Raw genomic sequence first — 21,060 nt, 5'->3', positions numbered from 1 at the left:
AATATTAGTTCAAATCCTTACACGCTTCTATGAATATTCATCAACAATTTATTTTTAAGAAAATAATTATATTTTTTTTCTAAAATAACAAATTATAGAACTAGCTGGAAAATTAGTTGAAATTTTTATTTAAAAAATTAACTGAAAACTAAGAATTGAAAAATTAGTTGATTTATATATTATAAGTGTTCAGTTAAATTAGTTTTCGAAGTAACAAAAATAACTAGATACTGAATAAATATATTAAAGATAAAAAAATATAAAAAGTTATAAGTTAAAAATTAATATTTTAAAAAATATTATTTGAAATAGTATTTTACAAAACATTACTTGGAAACTACTAAAAAAACTATTAAAAAAATTATTTGTGGAATAATCAAACATTTTTTTAACTAGTAAAAAAAATGAAAATTGAGTTGAAATCACTTGCATAAATTAGCTTATATATACATAATATTGAATAAAAATATGGGAAGTTTTGATCTTCATAAAAGCCAAAAAAATATTTAATGATAGTCATTAATAATATTAATATAGACTATATATTCTTCGTTTTTCTTTGGTTGAAATTTAGAAATAATATATCTGAAAGAATCTTATAAATTTAAATTTAAAATTGACTCATATATCACTGCACAATAAGTTATCCTGAAAAATATACACTGTTATAGTACACTACATTTAAGAATAAAAGGGTCCACTTTTGACAAGAAGGTAAACTCATTGCCTACTTGAATTTTTGTTTGAAGAAGGAAGAAGTGTTTATATTAACAATCGACTGTTTTTAATTATTAATATAATATTTTAAAAGGAAAATACTCCTTAAAAAAATGTCTAAAATTAATTCTAAACTTAAAATCAATCAATCTTGCAATATCAAGTTAAACTTATATCTGAAATTAGTAGTTGTAGTCCTTACTACTTAAATACACGACAGGATAATATAAGTGACAGAATAATTTTACTTTAATCTTTGTCGCTTTGATTGGTGACTCACTTCCCTCCATAGCGGTGGAGAAAACAGTTCTAAAGTTGGTTCCCAACTAATATGTATCTGGCTCCACATGAAATCCTTAATATATTCTTAGCTAACAAACGATGATAAGGATGACGTTCACCACCCAGCTGGCCTGTGCATGCACAGAAGAATCCCTCTGCTGCAGGTTCCATGTCAGACGTACGAAGTCTAAAAACAATTCATTCACCCCCACAATATATATACACTATGCATGCTACATTCTATTTTAAAATTTAAACAATAAAAGACGAGAAAGGAAGTAGGTAACTCATATTAGTATACACCTCAGAATTATATATATAATTTGTGTAAAATTAAATTACAATTTTTTTACTTGTAAAACATAACAACATAAAATGTCTACATTGGTCAAAACTCAAAAGAGTACATTTTTAGTATTCATGCAATACTTATTTTCGACTATTTTTTATATTTTATTTTAGATAATTAAAATAAAAAATAATTATATAAAATCAAGTATTATTTTTATCATATATATTAGAATAGTTATTTTAAATTGGTGTAAAAAAATAATATTTATTTTAAATAAAACATTTTTATGAGTTTTCTTCCATAACAATATTTTTATGAATTTTTTTAAATCTCTTATTTATTTTAATTTATGCTTTTTATTTTTAAATTGAATTTAATATTTTTTTAATATGAATTGATAAAAACAATTTACTGTAGATATAAAACATAAATTTTAGATATTTGCACTCTGAATTACACATTCTAAGATCCTATATATATATAAAGAATGCAAGAGACTGGAAAAAAGTTCCGAAAATCTTGCCGCTTGCAAAAAGTTACTTTTCTTTTTCCTCCCATTATGGCGGACCGAATTTTAGGCGCAAAATTTTCCACTTTGGCATTTCTTCATCCTTCTTCATTTCAATCAAGAAAATGAGGAGAGGACTATGCCACTATTGCTTATAATTCTCTTTTGGCGGTATATACGAAACCAGCTGCTTGGAATATCCTTTTTTTCATTATGTTTTGCAAGTCATCATCATCTGTTTTTTACATGTGAGGGGCTGCTCTTTTCTCAATTGTCGAGCTTAATTATAATTTATAAATTTCATAAAAAAATTTACTCAATAACCTGTGTGATTTTCCTTTTGAAGGAGATTAAGGGTTAATTAACTTTTTAGTTTCTCGATTTTGTATATTCAATTTTTTTATAATTTTTAGTTATTTCTTAATTATTTGTTAGGATTAGTAGTTTTATTTATTTATTTTGTCTATTTTTAGTCTCTTATTTATTTTTATTGCTCAAAAAGTTAATTCTTGTTTTGTTAATTGTGTATTTTTTATTTGAGATTACTTTGAGCAATAAAAATAAATAAAAGACTAAAAATGAATAATTTTTTTAAAGAGACACTAAAAATAATAACAAAAAATTAATAAAAGACTATAAATTGCCAAAAAAAAACTTTGAAAGAATAAAAATTATAATATAAAAAATTAAGTGAATAAAAATTTAATTATCCCTAAGATGAACCATTAAATATAAGCACATTTGTCAACAAAAATTTAAATATAAATTAATCACGTTTTTTAATGCATTACTAACATGCTTTTGAAGGAGTTTTTTTTTATTCTTCTACTTTAATTTTTGGGATCTATTAGCGTATTAGAGTTAATGTTCCATTTGGTATGCTAAAAAATGGAGGGATTTTTTTCCCGTAAAAATTGATCTCAAGTACTGTAATAACTAACGCAAATGGGTAATTAAAACACCTTCAGTGCCGATGTAGATTAAAATATCAATGCCTAAACAAAAATATTATTATATTAACAATGCATTATGCTTAAAAACCTGGAATTATTAATATTGCAGTAGGTATTAAATAAAAAATAAAAAATATTATATTTATAATGAACAAATACATGTATTTTAGTTTATACTATTCATCATCACAACATGCCAGCTGTCAAAAACTTATAGTAGTATATTGTACGTGTAATTTTCTTTAACTCACATTACCTCTAATTTTTTTTTCCAAGACGTACATTGTTTAAACACTCTTAGAATACGAAACGAAACTCAAATATTGAGCATCTACAATATAATATTACCCATTTCATTTACACAAAACTACCAAATTTCTATAACCAGTCACTAGAGTCCCGCCGTCCATGCACAATCTTTAGAAACATCCATCAAATTGTCGACTAATCAAAATCCATAGACTCCTCATAGCGAAAGCGTCACTTTCATGTTAGAACTTTGTGTGCCTCTTTTTTTAGATAAGTCATCAAACATTAATACCACCCACCCATCGTGGCTTTAGTTACAATGGATAAGCTTGATTGTTACCTCTAATAGTTAAGTGGAGTCAATTTTAGAGAAAATTGCAACAAAAAGATTTAATTTGCATGAGGAAGTAGTTTCCATCATTTTCAATCTACACAGGGTAGCATTTTTTAGATGTTGAAGAGATATTGGTTTATTTTTCCATCATTTTCAGTCCCTTGACCTTTACAAACTCCATTGTTATGAACTCCCATGACTTAATTACAAGATGGAAGAGTATTGTATCTTATAATCAATATGAAATCTCTCGAGAATTGTTCTCTGAATTTTGCTCATGCATCTACATCGATCCGTCTCATCCTCTGATTTCCAACAAACACTAATTCCCCACTCACAATCTCTTTTCCAATTAGACTGACAATTGCCCCTTAATTCTTATTCCTAACGCAACAAAGTAATCAAGTCATCATAGATTTATATTGTAGTTGGCCAGTGGCATTTTTTTCTCTCTTGGTAATCAATGACAACAGTTCCCTCTTCGTTGATTGGCCCGGACAACATAGCCCCCAAACCCAATTCCAAATGTATGCACAACACCCTTTCTTATACTTTGTTCTTTACTACTTTCATGGGGAGAATTAGTTTTTATAATAAGTTATGATTATGTTATTGTCTCGTAATGATGCCCACTTTTGCCTCAATATCAATATATTGCCTTTTTGTTATGGGACTTTTTTTTTTTTTTCCAACTGGGAGTAATGTGCAACAAATACTTTTGTTCAATGTCAGCTTTTGGATTATACTCATGAAAAGTAGTAATGCTCTTATGAGGAAAAGATTAATAATAATAAAAAAACAACGCAAACGTGTTTTCAAAAAGAAATAAATATTCAAAATAAAAAGTCTTTAAGAAATGAAAACTGAAAATATTCTCAGAAAACTAAACAGCCTGTTTTGAAGTAGAATTTTAGATTGAAAAAATTATGGATTGGTAAATAGAATTTTAAACTAAAGTCTTGATAGTGAATAAGTTTCGAATTAAATAAGTATTGTTATTTTAATATGTTGATGTTGCCTACCGTGTTGGGAAATATTCATGATTATAAATAAGGTGGTGGGAGTATTGCAAGGATTGTAATAAGTCAGTTGCAAACCCAAAAGAATATAAGTAAGGAAAGAAATATCTAAGGTACAGCTTGGTATGGATTTGTGATTTGTAAGAGAGACTTTTTCTTGTTAAGTTATGATTTGGGTGGTTTTATAAGGATAACTGTAAGACGGTGGTATTAAATTGTAAAGTTTACAAATCATCAAATTCATATTAAGTTAAGTTGTACGGTATGGTATAATTGTCCTATTGTTTTACATATTGGAACAAAACTTTCAGTTAGGAACTAAATTGTTATTGTATTACATTTCCAAGGATAAGAATGATCATTTATCCCAAGAAAAATTAAGAATCTTAGACATAATAAGATTGTATGAGACGTGGGATCATGACATAAGGGATCGTGAAAAATCAGATTTAATTTAAACAACAAGTATGTCACTAGAAACAAGTAATTAATTAATGGGATACATGTATTCCCACTTTCCCTGGTGCGATCTTATTTTGTCGTAATAAACAGCATCCGTAAACAAGTAGACAATAGAAGAGGGTATCGGAATGATGTGAATGCAATAAGTTTCCTTTTTTTTCTTTCCACGCGACGACTTTGGTCCTTCACCGATTGCAACCTTTAGCCGCAGAAAGCGATAGAAGAAGAAGAATACGTCCCTGGATGGCCTTAGAACCACATTTTATTTGTGGTGCCATGATGCATGGTCTAAGGAATCCCTTATGGTCAAAAGAAAAAGATGGACAAAATGGGTTGTTGATTGGGACCATTCCCATTTACATTGCATACGTAAAATCATGTACGTCTACAGTCAAGTCTTTATTATGTGGCCAAAATAATTTCCATAATTATATGTCATTTTTCTTCAAGTTTGCTTGTACTCAAACTTTTCTTCTTCTAGAAATTACTATGACCTTTATTTATTACGTACAAGGAATATAAAATGGAATCCATTTTCTCTCCATCGAATTTATCACTACATCAGATTCTATGTTTTTTAAATCAATTTTATAAATATAGTATAGGCTAACATATAATTTTGGTATCTTATTTTCTTCTATTTGCAATTTTAATTTTTCATTTCAAAATATAGGCTAACATATAGGCAAAATTTGATGATTAGACCAAAATTGTTTATTTTAAAAATTTGTGAGACTAAATATTTTTATTTTAAAACGTAAGAATCAAAATCAATTATTAAACAAAATATGAAGAGAATCAAAATTTTATTCTAGCCTATAATATAGTTTAAAGTTGAGGTTTAAAAGAATCCTACTATAAAAAATTTAAAAAATCACATTTCCAATTTATAGAAGTTTCTCAAAAAATTAATATAGTACATGAGACAATGACATTTTTTGTTATACTGATATTTACACTCTAGATTGGTAGTAACTAGAATTGATGTAATATACCAGTTAAGTTTGTTATCAACTAATTCAAAAATGTGAACATTTCTTTCAATCTTTTTTAATTTTTAGACCAGACTTTCTAAATTAATATTTGTTTTAATTTATAGGATGTCGAAAGTAACTTCTATATCAGTTTCCATTACAACGATAAAAAAAAAAAAAAAGTGTTAATACTAATATACTATACATGCAGTTTTTAGACCTCACTTCCTACATCGTTCGAATTTTGAAGAAACAATTATAGAAAGCAACTTTCTAGACCAGACTTCTTTAAGAGTTTTGTAATATCCATTGGGACAAAGCCAACCCTACTAATGAGTAAAATAACATAGTGAAGTCTACAAACGAGAAAATTAGGGAGCGTATCATAATATTTAATTTGTAATTAATTTATATTCTATATAATATATACATATACATATGTGTGTTATTTTCATAGAATTAATAAATTGTCACCTTGGTCACTAATTTTGTAAAGCATAGTCATTTTAGTTCTTGAATTGAATTTTTTTTAAAAATATCCATAAAAGTGTAACTCAATAATCAAATTAGTCCATTTTTTTAAAAAAAGTGAATAAAGTAATAATATTAACATATATTTAAGGAACTAAAATGAAAATATTCAATAATTAAGTTTAGAGGCTTGTTTGATATTCTAGAGACTTATTTAACATATTGGGCTTCTTCCTTTTTAAAAAAAAAAAATCAAACATTCTACATGGATTTTTACTAGAATCGATGAAAGAGTGGACTTTTTAGAATGATTCTTGCCTCAATTGATGTATAAAGTGGATACTTCTAAGTTCTAACAATAGTTCTTGTTACAACTAATATAAAAACTAACTTTCTAAATCAGTTTTAAAATGGATCTAGAAAGTACATATTTTTTATATCGGTTGATTTCACATACAAAGTTAAAAACACAAAGTGAAAAAACTTGCTATTACTAGTGGAATAAGCAATGAAGTCACAACGCTTGACCATGTAATTTTTTTTATACAGGAGAGAATTTGTTCCCAAAATTTTAAAATGTTTATTATTTTTTCTTGAAAAGCTAAAAAAATTATACTAATATAATAAAAAAATTTAATACATTTTTAGTCATTTAAATTTGGATTTTGTCTTTTTTTAGTTCTCCAAAATTAAATTATTTATTTTTTTAATTCTTTAAATTTGTGAAATATTTTTTAGTCCCTCTTGCGGTAAAAAAATCCACATCAATTGTACATGTAAACCACCAAAAATTAGTCAAGAAAGACTAAAAATAATATAATTCATGAATTTAAGAAACTAAAAAATATAAATTTTTTAATTTAAGAGACTAAAAAAGGATAAATATCTAAATTTGAGAAACTAAAAATATATTTTTAAACTTATAATAAATTCTAATACCATTAAGATTTTTAAAACAGAACTATTCTCTTCGTCATTTATTATAAACTCTTTTAATTAATTTACATCTTTAAAAATGTTAGTTAATTTAATTAATGTAATTAAATTTATCAATAATTTATAATATTTTTCTAAAATTATTCTTAGTTTTTTTAAAATTAATCATCTCTCTTTCCACTTAATTAAAAAAATCAAAATATATAACTTGAAATAAATACTATCAAGATCTATACATGAAATAATTACTTCTCTATTTTTTTTTATCTCCCTCTTCATTTATCATCACATTATTTATTATATTTATTAACTTTTCCCTCTTTATTTTTTTCATCTCTCTCTTCTTTCCAATCATACACCTAAAAATGGAATTTTAATTTAACATTTTTCCTTAAATTATGTACCAAAATGATAAGCGAACGGAATGATTCTCCTGCATGTCTCAATTAAACTTACATGCATAATTAAGTGCATATAAATTCCTTATTTTATTAATTTATAGTCTTTGTATATACATCATGTAATATGAAGTTTCCTTTTTTTGGGTTAATATTGAGTTACATTAGTAGTTGAGGTTTGAGAGAATATACTAATCCAAAACGAATGAAAAACTTTAGCAAGGTAGTTAAGGTTTTCTACGCCATCTTGGATCATGCAATATGCTCCTGCCATCATCACCAACTCATCTATGTCTTTCAATATTCACCTTTCTTTCCTCATTTAATTTCTCGTTTCTCTTCCTTAACAGAACACAAGGCAAAAGAATTATTTCATTGCAAAAATCCCTCCCTCCCTCTCATTCACCCTCTGCAGTTCACCTACCATAGTAACAGCCACATACGCTCCAATATATATATATATATATATATATATATATATATATATATATATATATATATATATATATTGTATGATTATTATGATATATAAAGAAGGAAGGAACCGGGTGTGTGCTTTCGATATTGTTTGCATCTTCCTTTCTTCCTAGGCATTGATACAAGGAGAACTTTGAGTTTGCTGAGATGGGACTTTCGGCATAAGGTGGATATGATTCAAACTTTTGGGATGATGGTGCAGTTAACCGTTGCTATCAACTAAGTTTTTATGGATATCAGTTTTTGTTTCTTCTGCTTCTTCTGGTCTGTTTTTTCTTCAATTTTGCTCTTGCTTTTAGTCAAAGGAAGTAACCATAGCCACTTTGCTTTTGTGAGCTCAAAGAGGAAGTTCCACTATCATCATCCAGGTCTATACATCTCATTAGTTTTCTATTTATGGGGATATTTGCGTGGATGCGCATGTGGGTGTTTCAAAAGTGCAAGGGATATATATATATATATATATATATATATATATATATATAAGCGTATCAAATCTTAACCATACTGTATGACTGACAAACTCTTACTAGCTAGATATATGCATTATACACAAAATATAAGACATCAGGCATATATCAATAGAAAATGTTACATGAACACCCAAGTCACCCATTGAACATCCAGAGAGAAAATATGTAGGTTTAATAAGATTTATAATGTGATAGGAAGAGAGATAAAAAGAATAAAAAATGTTGGTGGAATATTTAAAATAATGAGATGTTTATGAATCATTACTTATAACAATATTTGATATCTGACAAATTTTTGATTGGTTTAGTACTTGGTTTTGTGTCGGCTTGTTAGCGGTTCTCAGCATCAATTAATATTTGGCATTTTACCAATTATGAATTTCATCAGGTGACATGAACATCATCATGCAAAACTTAGTAGAGAGACTAAGACCCCTCGTGGGTTTGAACGGATGGGACTATTGTATCTACTGGAAATTGAGTGAAGACCAAAGGTTATACATAATTAACTAATCATTCTTCTGTTTGCTCTATCTCTCCTTAATTGTGTTAAAATGTGATGCTTGCACTTGCTCTAGGTTTCTTGAGTGGTTGGGATGCTGTTGTGCTGGCACTGAAAGCAATCAAAATGCTGGGGAAGAACATATTTTCCCTGTCTCTTCTGTGGCCTCATGCAGGGATAGTACATATCCACACCCCAGAACAAAGCCCTGCGATCTTCTTTCACAGCTTTCCACTTCCATACCCATAGATAATTCTGGGTATGTATATTTTCTTATAATATTCTCCTTCCCTTTATCTACAATTCAAATATTAATTTAGACCAGTTGTTCTGTATTCTCACCTAGTATGCCACAATTAACAGGATTCATGCACAGACCCTATTAACAAACCAACCCAACTGGGTGAACTATTCCAATGGCATGGATCCTAACATCTTGGAAGTAAGTCAATTTCTCCACGTTAAATCCCTTTATTTTTCACTTCATCTATGAGGTGCAAAACGAATTTCACTTTTTTCATCTAATTCCATATATATATATATATTGATGAGTACTAACAATTTATTTTGCAGGAAACAATTGGGACCCAGGTTTTGATTTCGGTGCCAGGTGGACTAGTTGAACTGTTTGTAACTAAACAAGTACTGTCATGACATATATATGTTCTTTTAGGGAGCATTTATAATACATTAGACTTACTTTCTCTCTTTACATATATATTTGTAACAGGTGCCTGAAGATCATCAACTAATAGATTATGTCATAAACCAGTGCATTGAAGCCGTGAACCACTCAATGAGCTTCCACATTGACGAGAATTCAATGAGCAACATGCAATCAAACCCACTTATAGGCGATGAAAATGAAGGGAACAACAACAGCAGGGACACTTCCACCCTTCAGAACATGTCATCACAATGGACCTCCGCAGTATTGGTCTGTGCAATTCTCCACTGAACTTCATGCAGCAGTTCAACTACAAACAGCACAACAGAATGAAGAGCGATGCTTTCTCTGAAGAATACTAAGCTGGTTCCTTTCTTCACGACAAGCAAACCAACCAAGAAGATCAGGAGCATGAGCATGAGCATGACACGTATCAGAAAAGCCTCATGACAACAACGGATTCACAATACGTGGAGCCTTTGGAGGCAAAAGAGAAGCAAGAGGAGGACAAGGACTTGCTGAAAAACGTTGTTGGTAGATCAGATTCAATGTCAGATTGCAGTGACCAGAACGAAGAAGAGGAAGATGGAAAGTATAGGAGGAGGAATGGGAAAGGGAACCAATCCAAGAACCTTGTGGCTGAGAGGAAGAGAAGGAAGAAGCTCAATGATAGGTTATATAACCTTCGTTCTTTGGTTCCTAGGATCTCTAAGCTGGATAGGGCATCCATTCTTGGAGATGCCATTGAGTATGTGAAGGATTTGCAGAAGCAAGTGAAGGAGCTCCAAGATGAGCTTGAGGAGAATGCAGACACTGAAAGCAACTGCATGAATTGTGTAAGTGAACTTGGGCCAAATGCTGAACATGATAAGGCCCAAACTGGGTTGCATGTGGGAACATCAGGGAATGGCTATGTCTCCAAACAAAAGCAGGAAGGTACTACTGTCATTGACAAGCAGACCCAGCAGATGGAGGTACCTGTATATCTTACCGTAAATTATTGTATGGTCTGGGACCATCACATGTTCATGATTATTTATGACTAATCTTTACGTGACATGTAGCCAAATTTATTAAATTACGAGAAAGAATTAATAAAATTAGGTACATGTCATGAAGAGATTAATTAGTCTGGACCATGATCATTGATAGTTTTGGACTATACAATAATTTTTCCTTAGCCTTTGTTTTAGTTTAATTAGACATGCATGAGTGGTGTTGTATTGTTTGTGCACAAATTGTGCTTTTGTGACTTGATTTTGAGTGCAAATTTGCTTAATGAAATGCAGCCGCAAGTGGAAGTGGCTCTGATAGATGGGAATGAGTATTTTGTGAAGGTGTTCTGTGAGCACAGGCCTGATGGGTTTGTGAAACTGATGGAGGCATTGAACACTATTGGCATGGATGTAGTGCATGCCACGGTAACCAGCCACACGGGACTCGTGTCAAATGTTTTTAAAGTGGAAGTAAGATAACTTCTTAATTGTAACTCTAAAATTAAGTCCATCTATATTTTGCATATCATGTCAATTCATATGCATACACCGTATGATTGGTTGTATGACAATGATTATTCAGTTTTTTTATTTTTATTTTTTGTGGGTGTTTGAACAGAAAAAGGATAGTGAAACGGTTGAAGCTGAAGATGTAAGAGACTCACTGCTAGAGCTTATGCGGAACCGTTACAGAGGGTGGACTCATGAGATGACAGCAACGTCGGGAAATAGTGTGGAAAGCGATCAACATCAACTCCACAACCACAACCAGATGGGTGCCTACCCGCACGAGTTTCATAGTTAACCTTTGACCATCATGTGTTCTCTAACAAACTTTGTTATTAGACATTTTTAATAAAATGTTGAATTAATAATACTTTAACATGCTTAATGAATATATGGAATAATTCTATTTTACAACATGGCAAAACATTGACAACCCTTAAAAATAATTTTTGAAATCTGATATATATTTGAGACTTAGTTTTATGTAGAAAAGGTATTGAAACCAAAAATTGCTCTTAGACCTTGATTTGGATCTCTTAATCAAAGTCGAATTTCTACCTTCGGCTCAAGTATGTGATGAAAACTGAGAGATGTGAAATCTAGCTATAACCAAAATTTTGAAATCTAGTTATAAGAACAAGGCCTAATCCATCAAAGGTTTAAGTAAAATTTTAAAAAATCATTATTGTTCAAATGAAAATTATTATTACACTTTATTCACTTTGAAACAAGGGGTGTTTGTACAATGATTTGGATCAATTTTAAATTCATCCATTACATAGACTAGGATAACATGTGATTTGATTCCCTTTAAATTGTTTTCTTACGAAAACTCGAGTCAGTCTTTAGCAATGAAAAAAAAAAAGTAATTGATTCTCATTCTCAGCAAAAGGAGTGACTGGGAAGAAATAATTGGATAAGGTGGATGCATAATTTACCCATGAAACCCAGATGAATCTAATGTTCTATAAAACTTGTCCACCACCCAAAGAAACTAACTTTTTCACCAGCCTGTGCACCCTCAGCTATGATTGGAGACATAATTTTGACTAACATATTTATGTAAGTGTGTAAAGCCAAAATAATATTTTTTAGACTCTACACTGTAACTTTTAATAAACTTATTTCAAGAAATTTAGACACATCACATTTGTTCCCGCTCATTTCATTTTTTTTTTTAATTTTTCTTGATTTAAATCCTTTGACAGTGTATAAAAGATGTCTCTTTCTTTCATTTATTAAGGGTTTTTTTTTTATATTATAATTGGAATAGTCTTTTTACTCCAAAAAATTGTTTTCTATTTTTTTTTTCAATACCTTTGGACATCTAAGTTTATTATTGGGGTCACAGTTGAATCAGTCTGAAAAAAACAAAATACAAGAAGAGTTTATGTCACCATGTATTGCTCTTTCTATAAATGGCTGTGTATCATGGAAGATTTCGTGTAAACATGGGAAACGGGATAGACCACATGTAATGTTGGGCAAGCTCATGTTTTGATAGCTAGACATAAATGGGTATATATGCTTTTTGTTCACACACAAAAGTCCCTTAACCATCATAAATTGCTTGCTTGACCTTCACACCAAACACATGGATGACCCAGGTAGTAGTCTAATTTTCATTTTTATACTGCCATTTTAGAAGAAGACCCCCTCTTTTGTACTTAATGAATTGTAAAATTGTACTTATGAAAGCGATATGCAGAAATAAATAATCAAATCCACGTACCTAAGTACCTGACCATTTATCAAAAATAATAGTTGAACAATAATAATCCTAAAGGAGTCAAATTCTTAATCACTCCCCATCTTTCAGATACATAATAACTGGTACAAGAATTATCCGAGGGAGTTGGTTCAATTGGTGGGTTAAATGCAACATCCGTGGAATTAGTAACATTATTATTACCATCTTTTACTTCAATTCCGAACCTCATGCCTCCAAGGCAGTGCCCTGCTACGTTGCAAATGAACCAATATCTCTTCACCTCACTGAGTGCTACTTGATCTTCTCCAGTCTCAAACTTGGCCAACACTCCACTACTTGCATCACACGATCGGAAAGTGTCTTCTGTCACTTCATACACATTATGTTGCCCTTTCACGTACTTGAAAACTAAACCAAAACAGCAGACTTATAATCAAGAAATATAGAGACTCTTTTCAAAGATAATAAAATTATAGGAATGTTTTGTATTGATGAAAACAAAAAAACCAAGAATCAAACATTATAATCAAGATAAGATTAAGGTTGGTTGAATGGTTAAGAAAGAAAAGAGAGAGAAAAAGGTCACCGGTTCAATTATTTCTCTAACAAAAACTAATAAATTAACAATTAATATTTACTGATAAAAATAAATAAATAAAAGATTGAGTGAGATACCAAGAACATCGCCACTGCTAAAATTGTATCTCTCTGCCCATGAAGCATAATTTGTTTGGCTACTTCATTCTTCTTGGTCACCAACAGTGTAAACACTAGCCCTGACATGCTTCAAGGGAAAACTACATAGCAAAGTAAGAATTGCCAGCAAGAAGGTGCAATGTTTGAGAAAACTTGTAACCCCCATGACCTTGGAAAAATAAGATGCCATGAAGTAGTGGCTGAAATGAGGGTGGATAGCCACTTGCCAAGAGTTGCTTGTATTTGAAGAAGCAGTTCAAATGTGGGGGTCTAAATGATCTTGTAATTTTATCAATATGGGGAAGTGTGTTACGTCATGATTTGACATTCAAACAAAATGGGAGCTGCCATTATAAGCTGTGCATAATTAAATAGAAAATTACCTAATGGACCCAAAACAGACTTGAAGTATCACACCTTGAAAGTTGGAAGGGCATAGCTGGCCGAATGATTGTTAACTTCACACCCAAGATACCTTAACGTTGTGTTTTATGTTTGGCCACACTTAAGTAACTATTGCTACGCAAATGCTATAGTTTTATGTGAAACTTCAATAAGGGTTCATAATTATTGTTGCACTTTGTTTGTCCATTATTTATTTTATGTCTATCTCTCAGCCAGCAGGCGATTCATCATGGTCATAGACTATATCGACAATGTTTGGTCTTCTTGTTGCCGTTAGACATTAATAACTTAATCGTCCTTGGCCTCAAATCTCAATAATAATAAAAAAATAGCAAATGGGCACACTATATTGAATAAGAACATCTATTTATTATTTTACAATTGCCAATGGACAACTGTTGATTGAAGGATTGTTATTTTAAGGGATTTTTATTGTTTTATGCATGGCTCATCTGTCAAATTATTTGGGCTTCGGCCATGAGCCACCAAAATTTCCTATTGGGCTAGTTTTAGTATTATCATGATGTTGTAGTCCCAGAATCGTGCCTCAAATTGTGTTGCACGGAGGATTCTTGAATATCATAGCCGACTCATTGTAGGACCAAATTGATTCCAGACACACACAAGATTAGGGTACGTAGGAGTTTAGACATTGTTGTTCACAGTAATCTCCCCCTCGTGTTGTTCATAGTTATTGAAAATTGTGAGTTTAGGGAAAGTTGTTCATTGTGTTAGGATACTAAGCAGGGTGTCCTGTTATTCATTACGTCTATTGCCGTGTAGATAAGCTAAGTTACCGAATTTTAATCTTACATTGAGCTATATAAGTGTTTGAATTTGAAATTGAATTAGTAAGTTACCTGAATGGATTTTCCTGCTTAAGATATAGTTCGGATGATTATACATACTGTAAATTGTGTATTGTGTCTCACTGTTGCATCTCTTTGTTCACTACTTTCTTGATTAATTGTTCATTTGTAAGTTTTTTATTATTTATTTATTTTGCGAGTGATTTATGGTCTTTTTTGTTAGACAACAGTGACTTATATTAAGTGCACTTGCTTGCAAGTTGCAAGAGCGTAGTCAATATTTTAACCAAAGGGAGTTGGTACATTTGAAGATCTTTATTTGGAGGGTTAGTATACATTGTTATTCAGCTTCTAGCTGAAACCAAGATTATGTCTGTGGGCTGATGAATTATTACGGATTTATAAATAAGTTGACATGACTCATAAGTCAACTATACTTGGTGGATTGACAACAAATTAATTTTAAAGCTAAATACCGAAAATATTTTCCAACAACTTACAGGAGTAGGTACCGATATTCTGAAAAAATGGATCACGATGAACACCAAGGTGATGCACTGATGTAGCAACACCTCACTTAAAAACAAATGCATTATATATATTATCATACTTAAATATGATTATGATTCTTCTATATATTCTGACTTTTTTATCTTGATTCTTCATTTTTTTTTTAAAAACTATTTAATTATTGTGAATTTTCTCATATAATTAATTATTTTTGTTTATTTCATTCATTAAATATGACCTTCACTTATCATTTTTAGATATGCGTCATGATCTCTCATCTTGTTGAACTGAATTTGTCTGTCTGTGTTTGTTGTCCTCTTAGTTTATGACCTCTACCTCATCTTGTTACAGGATACTCATGTGTAATTGTGTGTTGTTGTTGAGGAACATGATCACCACCGTTGTCATCATCATCATCGTTATTGTTGGTAGTGTTGTTATCGTCATCCTCCTCATCTTTATGACGCATGTCATGTATTTGAGTAGGTAATGATGAACGATAACAAGAGCTCGATGGTGATAGATTATATGCAGATGGTGGAGTGTTGCACCTAATGTATCTGCTATCAAAGGAGATACATAAAATGAACTCTTGCGCCTGATGTATCTGGCATCAAACAACCGCCTATGAGCATCATGATATGAGCTTTAACATACTGTGCAATGACAATATCATCAACATCATGAAGTTGCTGAAAATTTTGTCGCAACCAGCTTAAATAAATCATTTTACTCTTTACATACTTATCAGGTGGAGTTTTTCCTAGTAATGTCTAATGAGCAACACGTACATCATCGGTGAGGATACCAGTTACTGGCAATCCATCAATCTTCAAGCGCAACTGTAGGCCCACATCATGTAAAGTAATGGTTGCCTCTCCATGTGAAAAATGAAATGTGTGCGTCTCGGTTCTCCAACGTACTAACCAAATGCTGGTTAATATCAACTTTTCTGACATTTATAACATGACTGAAACCAGCTAAAGTGATTACATTTTTTACCCGATTATCTATCCGATCCAAGTGGATGAAAGCCCAAACAAAATTATACCTCGAACAAATCATTCTCTCTTGGCCTTCCTACACTTGATTTGAAATATGATTGTCTTGTAAGCGCAATAAGGAGCCATCAATTAGTCTGGGTTGTGCATGTGTCATTGGTTGACAATCAAGAACACAACAAATGGATAGAAGGATGAAAATAACAATGGAAAAGAATGAAAGTTGGGTGGTGTAAGGTAATGGTTGACACAAGTATTGGTTTTTTGCCAAAGTGTTACCTTCTGATATCTTAACTTGTATAATATTAATGCATCACTTGGAGTCCAATATACACAACTTATAATTTTTTAGTGGTCTGTGATACAAGTTTTTATTGACTAGCTTTATTTCTGGCAAGATTCCACAGGTATGATCATTTCATGTAAGAGACCCTATAAGCATGTTTCACGAGATAAGAACTTTGACTAGCATGTGCATCCTTCTTACACAAAACTTTGCTTTTATACTATTTATGCATGTGCAAGCTTCACAGATGCAAGCTATTGAAGCGTACGAAGCTTTAATTTTAGCCAATTCAGTCGGCTCTTCTGAAGCTAGCTTGTGCAAACATTAACACACTGCACGAGAATCATAAATGGAAGGCATATGCAAGCTTCACGAGTGCTAAGTATTGTTGTTTTCTGCACTTTCATTGTTGCACATTGATTGAACAACACACTGCATTATTTCAGCTTCATGTAAAACACCAAAATGGTGCAGTTTTATTCTGCATTTTCCAGCACTTTAACTACATTCTCTGCACCTAATGTTGTTGCATTAAACAAGGTTTCTGCAATCTATAATGAAAATGCGAAACGAAATGGCAAAACGAATGCAATTGGGTGGACTGAAGTGCATGTTGAAGTCGAGAAGATTCAAACGACTTCAAAGTTGTTGAACTGTCTATGACTTCACTATTCATGGATGAATGGTGTAGATTCAACCATTGAGAAAATGGAGGGTGGATGTTCTTTGTCAAAGTTGTAGAACATGATACGACTTCTTTATTCATGTTTTTAATATATTATATATATTAATATATTTTATGTTGATTGCAGGGTTAGTTTAGTTTATACGTGTTAAATTAATTATGTTTTAGTATATTTAGTTATTATTAATTTAGGGTTTAGTTAGATAAATCATTATACACGCTAAATTAATTTTATTTAGTGATTATTTTATGTTTTAATATATTAGTGTTTAGTTATTATTAATTTAGGGTTTAGTTAGATAAATCATTATACATGTTAAATTAATTTTTGTTTAGTTATTATTTTATGTTTTAGTATATTAGTGCTTTGTTATTATTAATTTACAGTTTAGTTAGATAAATCATTATACATGTTAAATTGAATTTGTTTAGTTATTATTTTATGTTTTAGTATATTAGTATTTAGTTATTATTAATTTAGGGTTTAGTTATTATTGATTTAGGTTTTTAGAATATTAAATTAGGTAAACAATGCATTATTTTATGGTGGCTATTATTATTTTTATTGACGGTGGGTGCACTAGTTAGTATTCACTATTTATAACACTGTTTACTTCGATGTAATTTATAAAAGGAGGTGTTGTTCACACTTATAATTCACATTTACACAATCTTGCATCGATCTAAACAAGCAGTTTGTTCTCTCATTTTCACGTGTTACTTAAAGTGTTATCGGTATTTTTTTTTTTAGTGTTACATACACAACACTAGGAACTTTTACTGCACTTTCGTATTTGTTTAACAATTCTTAAAAAGGTTTGTTTTTTTTAACAATAGATACACCAAATTGATGTCATTTTACTAATAAATTACTTTTGTATTTTTTGACATATGGCTAGCAAAGAACCCATAATAAGAGATAATGCTAGCGACTTCAATGATGACAAGCAACAACACAATTTTCATGAACATGGTGAACCAAGCAATCAAAGTGAGTCATCTTCATATTTTGAAACTATTAGTAGTCAACTTTGAGAAAATCAAGAGTACGAAAATCCTTATCAAAACAGAGGGAGTGCTAGTACAAATGACCTTTACGAAGGCTTGACATTTTAATCAAAACAAGCAGCTATGAATGCCATTAAACAATTTCATTTTATGCATTCATTTAATTTTGATGTGGTCGAGAACAAGAGTGACAAGTACGTTGTTATGTGTAGTCAATATGATAATGGATGTTATTCGAGAGCGAGAATATCGTTCAACAAAATACGCAAGAGGTGGGAGTTGAAGAAATTAAACGGTATTCACACTTGCACAAATTCTTTCATATCACAAGATCATGTTAGGTTAGACTCTTCTGTAATTGCTCATAATATTGTTCATTTAGTGAAAACAAATTTTGGTATCGAAATCAAAACCTTGATTGCAAACATGCATCAATGGTTTGGTTACATTGTTTCATAAAAAAAACATAGACAACTAAACAAAAAGCCCTTGAAATGACATTTGGAAGTTGCGAACAATCATACAGTTATTTGTTTATATGGTTGACAACTGCTCAACATTTTGTACCAAGTACCTTAGTAAAATACAAAACTTCATCTTCAATGGAGGAAGGTGAGGATGAGTCTCCTAGGGTGATTCTTAATCGTGTATTTTGGGTGTTTAACCGCATTGAATACTTTAAATATTGCTAGCCACTTGTGCAAGTAGATGAGATATTTTTAACTGGTAAATATCGTGGTACTTTATTGACTGCCTTCAGATAAGATGGTAGTATGAACAATTTTCCACTTGCTTTTGCAATTGTTGAGAGCGAGACTAAATAAGCTTGGATGTGGTTCTTGCATTATTTGCGGAGATATGTTACACCGCAACCAAATTTGTGTATTATATCAGACAGAGGAACCAATTTGCTAGCAGCTTTACAATCGGAACACGTTGGGTGGAACGGACCGAATGTTTCGTCTGTGTATTGCATTTTCCAGATTGCATCAAATTTCAACAAATAGTTTAAAAATGTTGACTTAAAAAAAGGAGTCATCAATAGGGTATGTTTCTTCCTATTTCATGCATCATATTCTTGCTTTATTACATCTTCAATATTTAGGTCCACATTTTATGCAATTTAAATTATGCAGTGTGTGTTTTTTACAATTTAAATTATGATGCATGACAAGTTGAAAAATATTTTCAAAATTTATCAGCATCACTTTCATTCCCTTGGAAGTGAAGACACGTGGCTTCAATATTTAAGTCCACATTTTATGTCTGATCCTTCGAAACGACAACAGACAACAGGAATGCTGGCCACTACTCGAATACATGATGAGATGGACGAACCATTTCAAGTAGGTTTAAGAAATGCTCATTATGTAGAAGTGAAGGGCATAATCGTACTAATTGTCTATAAAAACAAATATATGACTAATATAATTTTTACTTTTTATGTTTTTCTTTAATTTGTATTATGCATTTTATATTAATGTATTAATTATGTTATTTTTAATTTTATTATGTATTTTTATTAATAGATTATCTAAATTTTAAATAAACAAAAAACATTTAAATAAAACAATATTAAAAATATATAATATATTTTAAATAATAAAACATTAAAATAAATTAATAACATATAAAATAAAACCATAAAAAATATACATCATATTAAATAAAAAATATTATTAAGTAAAATCAAATTATTTATTTGACATTTAAATTTTTTAAAAAAAATAAAAAATTAGAAGAAAAAAAATAAACCGTAAAAAATAAAAAAAAAATATTTTTCAAAAAACACAAAAAACAAATAATTTTTTAAATAAAATTTATGACTTCAAAGTCGTAAAACAAAAAAAAAATACTTACGACCTCGAAGTTGTAAAAAAATATTTAACTGAAATGATAGATAATTTTACGACTTCAATTAAAACAAATAAAATTAAAATATAAGTGTTACGAATTCTAATTCAAAAGTCGTAACATTGATCACAACTTATCTCTTTTGGGTAATTTTTTTAAAAGTAACTCTGATTGGAAAATTGCACTTAAAAATACCCCCTCTTGCTAAAGAAAAACCAAGTTTTTGACACTTTCATGGGACTCATTTTTTTCAAGAACAGACTTAACTTCCAGGCATTAATCCAGCTTCAAAGCCAGCCACCCTTGGGATCATGGTTGTTAAACTCGTGATTCTACGTAGAATCGTGGAGGTTCCGTAAACTTGACTCGTAGAATCGAATCGTAAATTCGTAAGAGTTTACTCAAAAGGACAGCAACAGAACCCACTACCCACCCTTGATGAAGCCAGAATTTCAATTAACAGATAATTTGTCCATGTTCGGAGGACCACCTTAGCATTGCCAGAATTCAACACTAAGCATCGTTTCAAACTTTCAATTAACAGAGATTTCAATTAACAAATACTCCCTTAATTTAGCAATAGAACCCAAAACTCAACACTACAATGAAGCTAACAATAGCCTTGCTAGAATTTCAATTAACAGATACTTCCTTAATAAGCATCATTTCAAACTTTCAATTAACAGAGATGAATTAACAAAGAAGCTTTGAGAAAGAAAACACCTTAGCGTCGTGGAGCAAAGCTTGGAGCTAGGTCAGGAAATGAGGGCTTTCGATGAGTGCGGGCTTTTAAGTTTCAAACAATGACAAGGACCACCACGACGCGATTAGCTCAGCAGTCCAGCACTGCAGCACGACAGCTATGACGACAACCACGAC

The 21,060-nt window shown here is 30.7% G+C and overlaps 1 protein-coding gene and 1 pseudogene across 1 annotated transcript; one reads left to right on the top strand and one right to left on the bottom strand.

The window, feature by feature from the left end:
* The first annotated feature begins 8,950 nt into the window (after nucleotides 1-8,950).
* Nucleotides 8,951-11,532, top strand: LOC100810576 (transcription factor ABORTED MICROSPORES). Its single transcript, XM_041013557.1, has 8 exons — nucleotides 8,951-9,039; nucleotides 9,124-9,306; nucleotides 9,411-9,489; nucleotides 9,621-9,689; nucleotides 9,778-9,984; nucleotides 10,101-10,688; nucleotides 10,917-11,180; nucleotides 11,329-11,532. The coding sequence occupies exons 1-8, from the start codon at nucleotides 8,951-8,953 to the stop codon at nucleotides 11,512-11,514; spliced, it is 1,665 nt and encodes a 554-aa protein (XP_040869491.1). The 3' UTR covers nucleotides 11,515-11,532.
* Nucleotides 11,533-12,967: 1,435 nt separating this feature from the next.
* LOC100810045 (mavicyanin-like) lies at nucleotides 12,968-13,814 on the bottom strand (annotated as a pseudogene).
* Between the last annotated feature and the right edge of the window lie 7,246 nt (nucleotides 13,815-21,060).

Source organism: Glycine max, chromosome 20 (assembly GCF_000004515.6).
Source record: "Glycine max cultivar Williams 82 chromosome 20, Glycine_max_v4.0, whole genome shotgun sequence".
In the NCBI taxonomy this organism is placed as follows: Eukaryota; Viridiplantae; Streptophyta; class Magnoliopsida; order Fabales; family Fabaceae; genus Glycine; species Glycine max.
The sequence above is the reverse complement of the archived record's forward strand: the minus strand, read 5'-3'. Positions and strand labels throughout refer to the sequence as shown.

Bases quoted from the DNA above. Each gene is read 5' to 3' on its own strand.
- LOC100810576 (XM_041013557.1), top strand. From the start codon at position 8,951: ATGCAAAACTTAGTAGAGAGACTAAGACCCCTCGTGGGTTTGAACGGA. The intron at 9,985-10,100 runs GTCTGTGCAATT...CTTCACGACAAG, and splicing joins AATGGACCTCCGCAGTATTG to CAAACCAACCAAGAAGATCA. The intron at 11,181-11,328 runs GTAAGATAACTT...GTGTTTGAACAG, and splicing joins CAAATGTTTTTAAAGTGGAA to AAAAAGGATAGTGAAACGGT.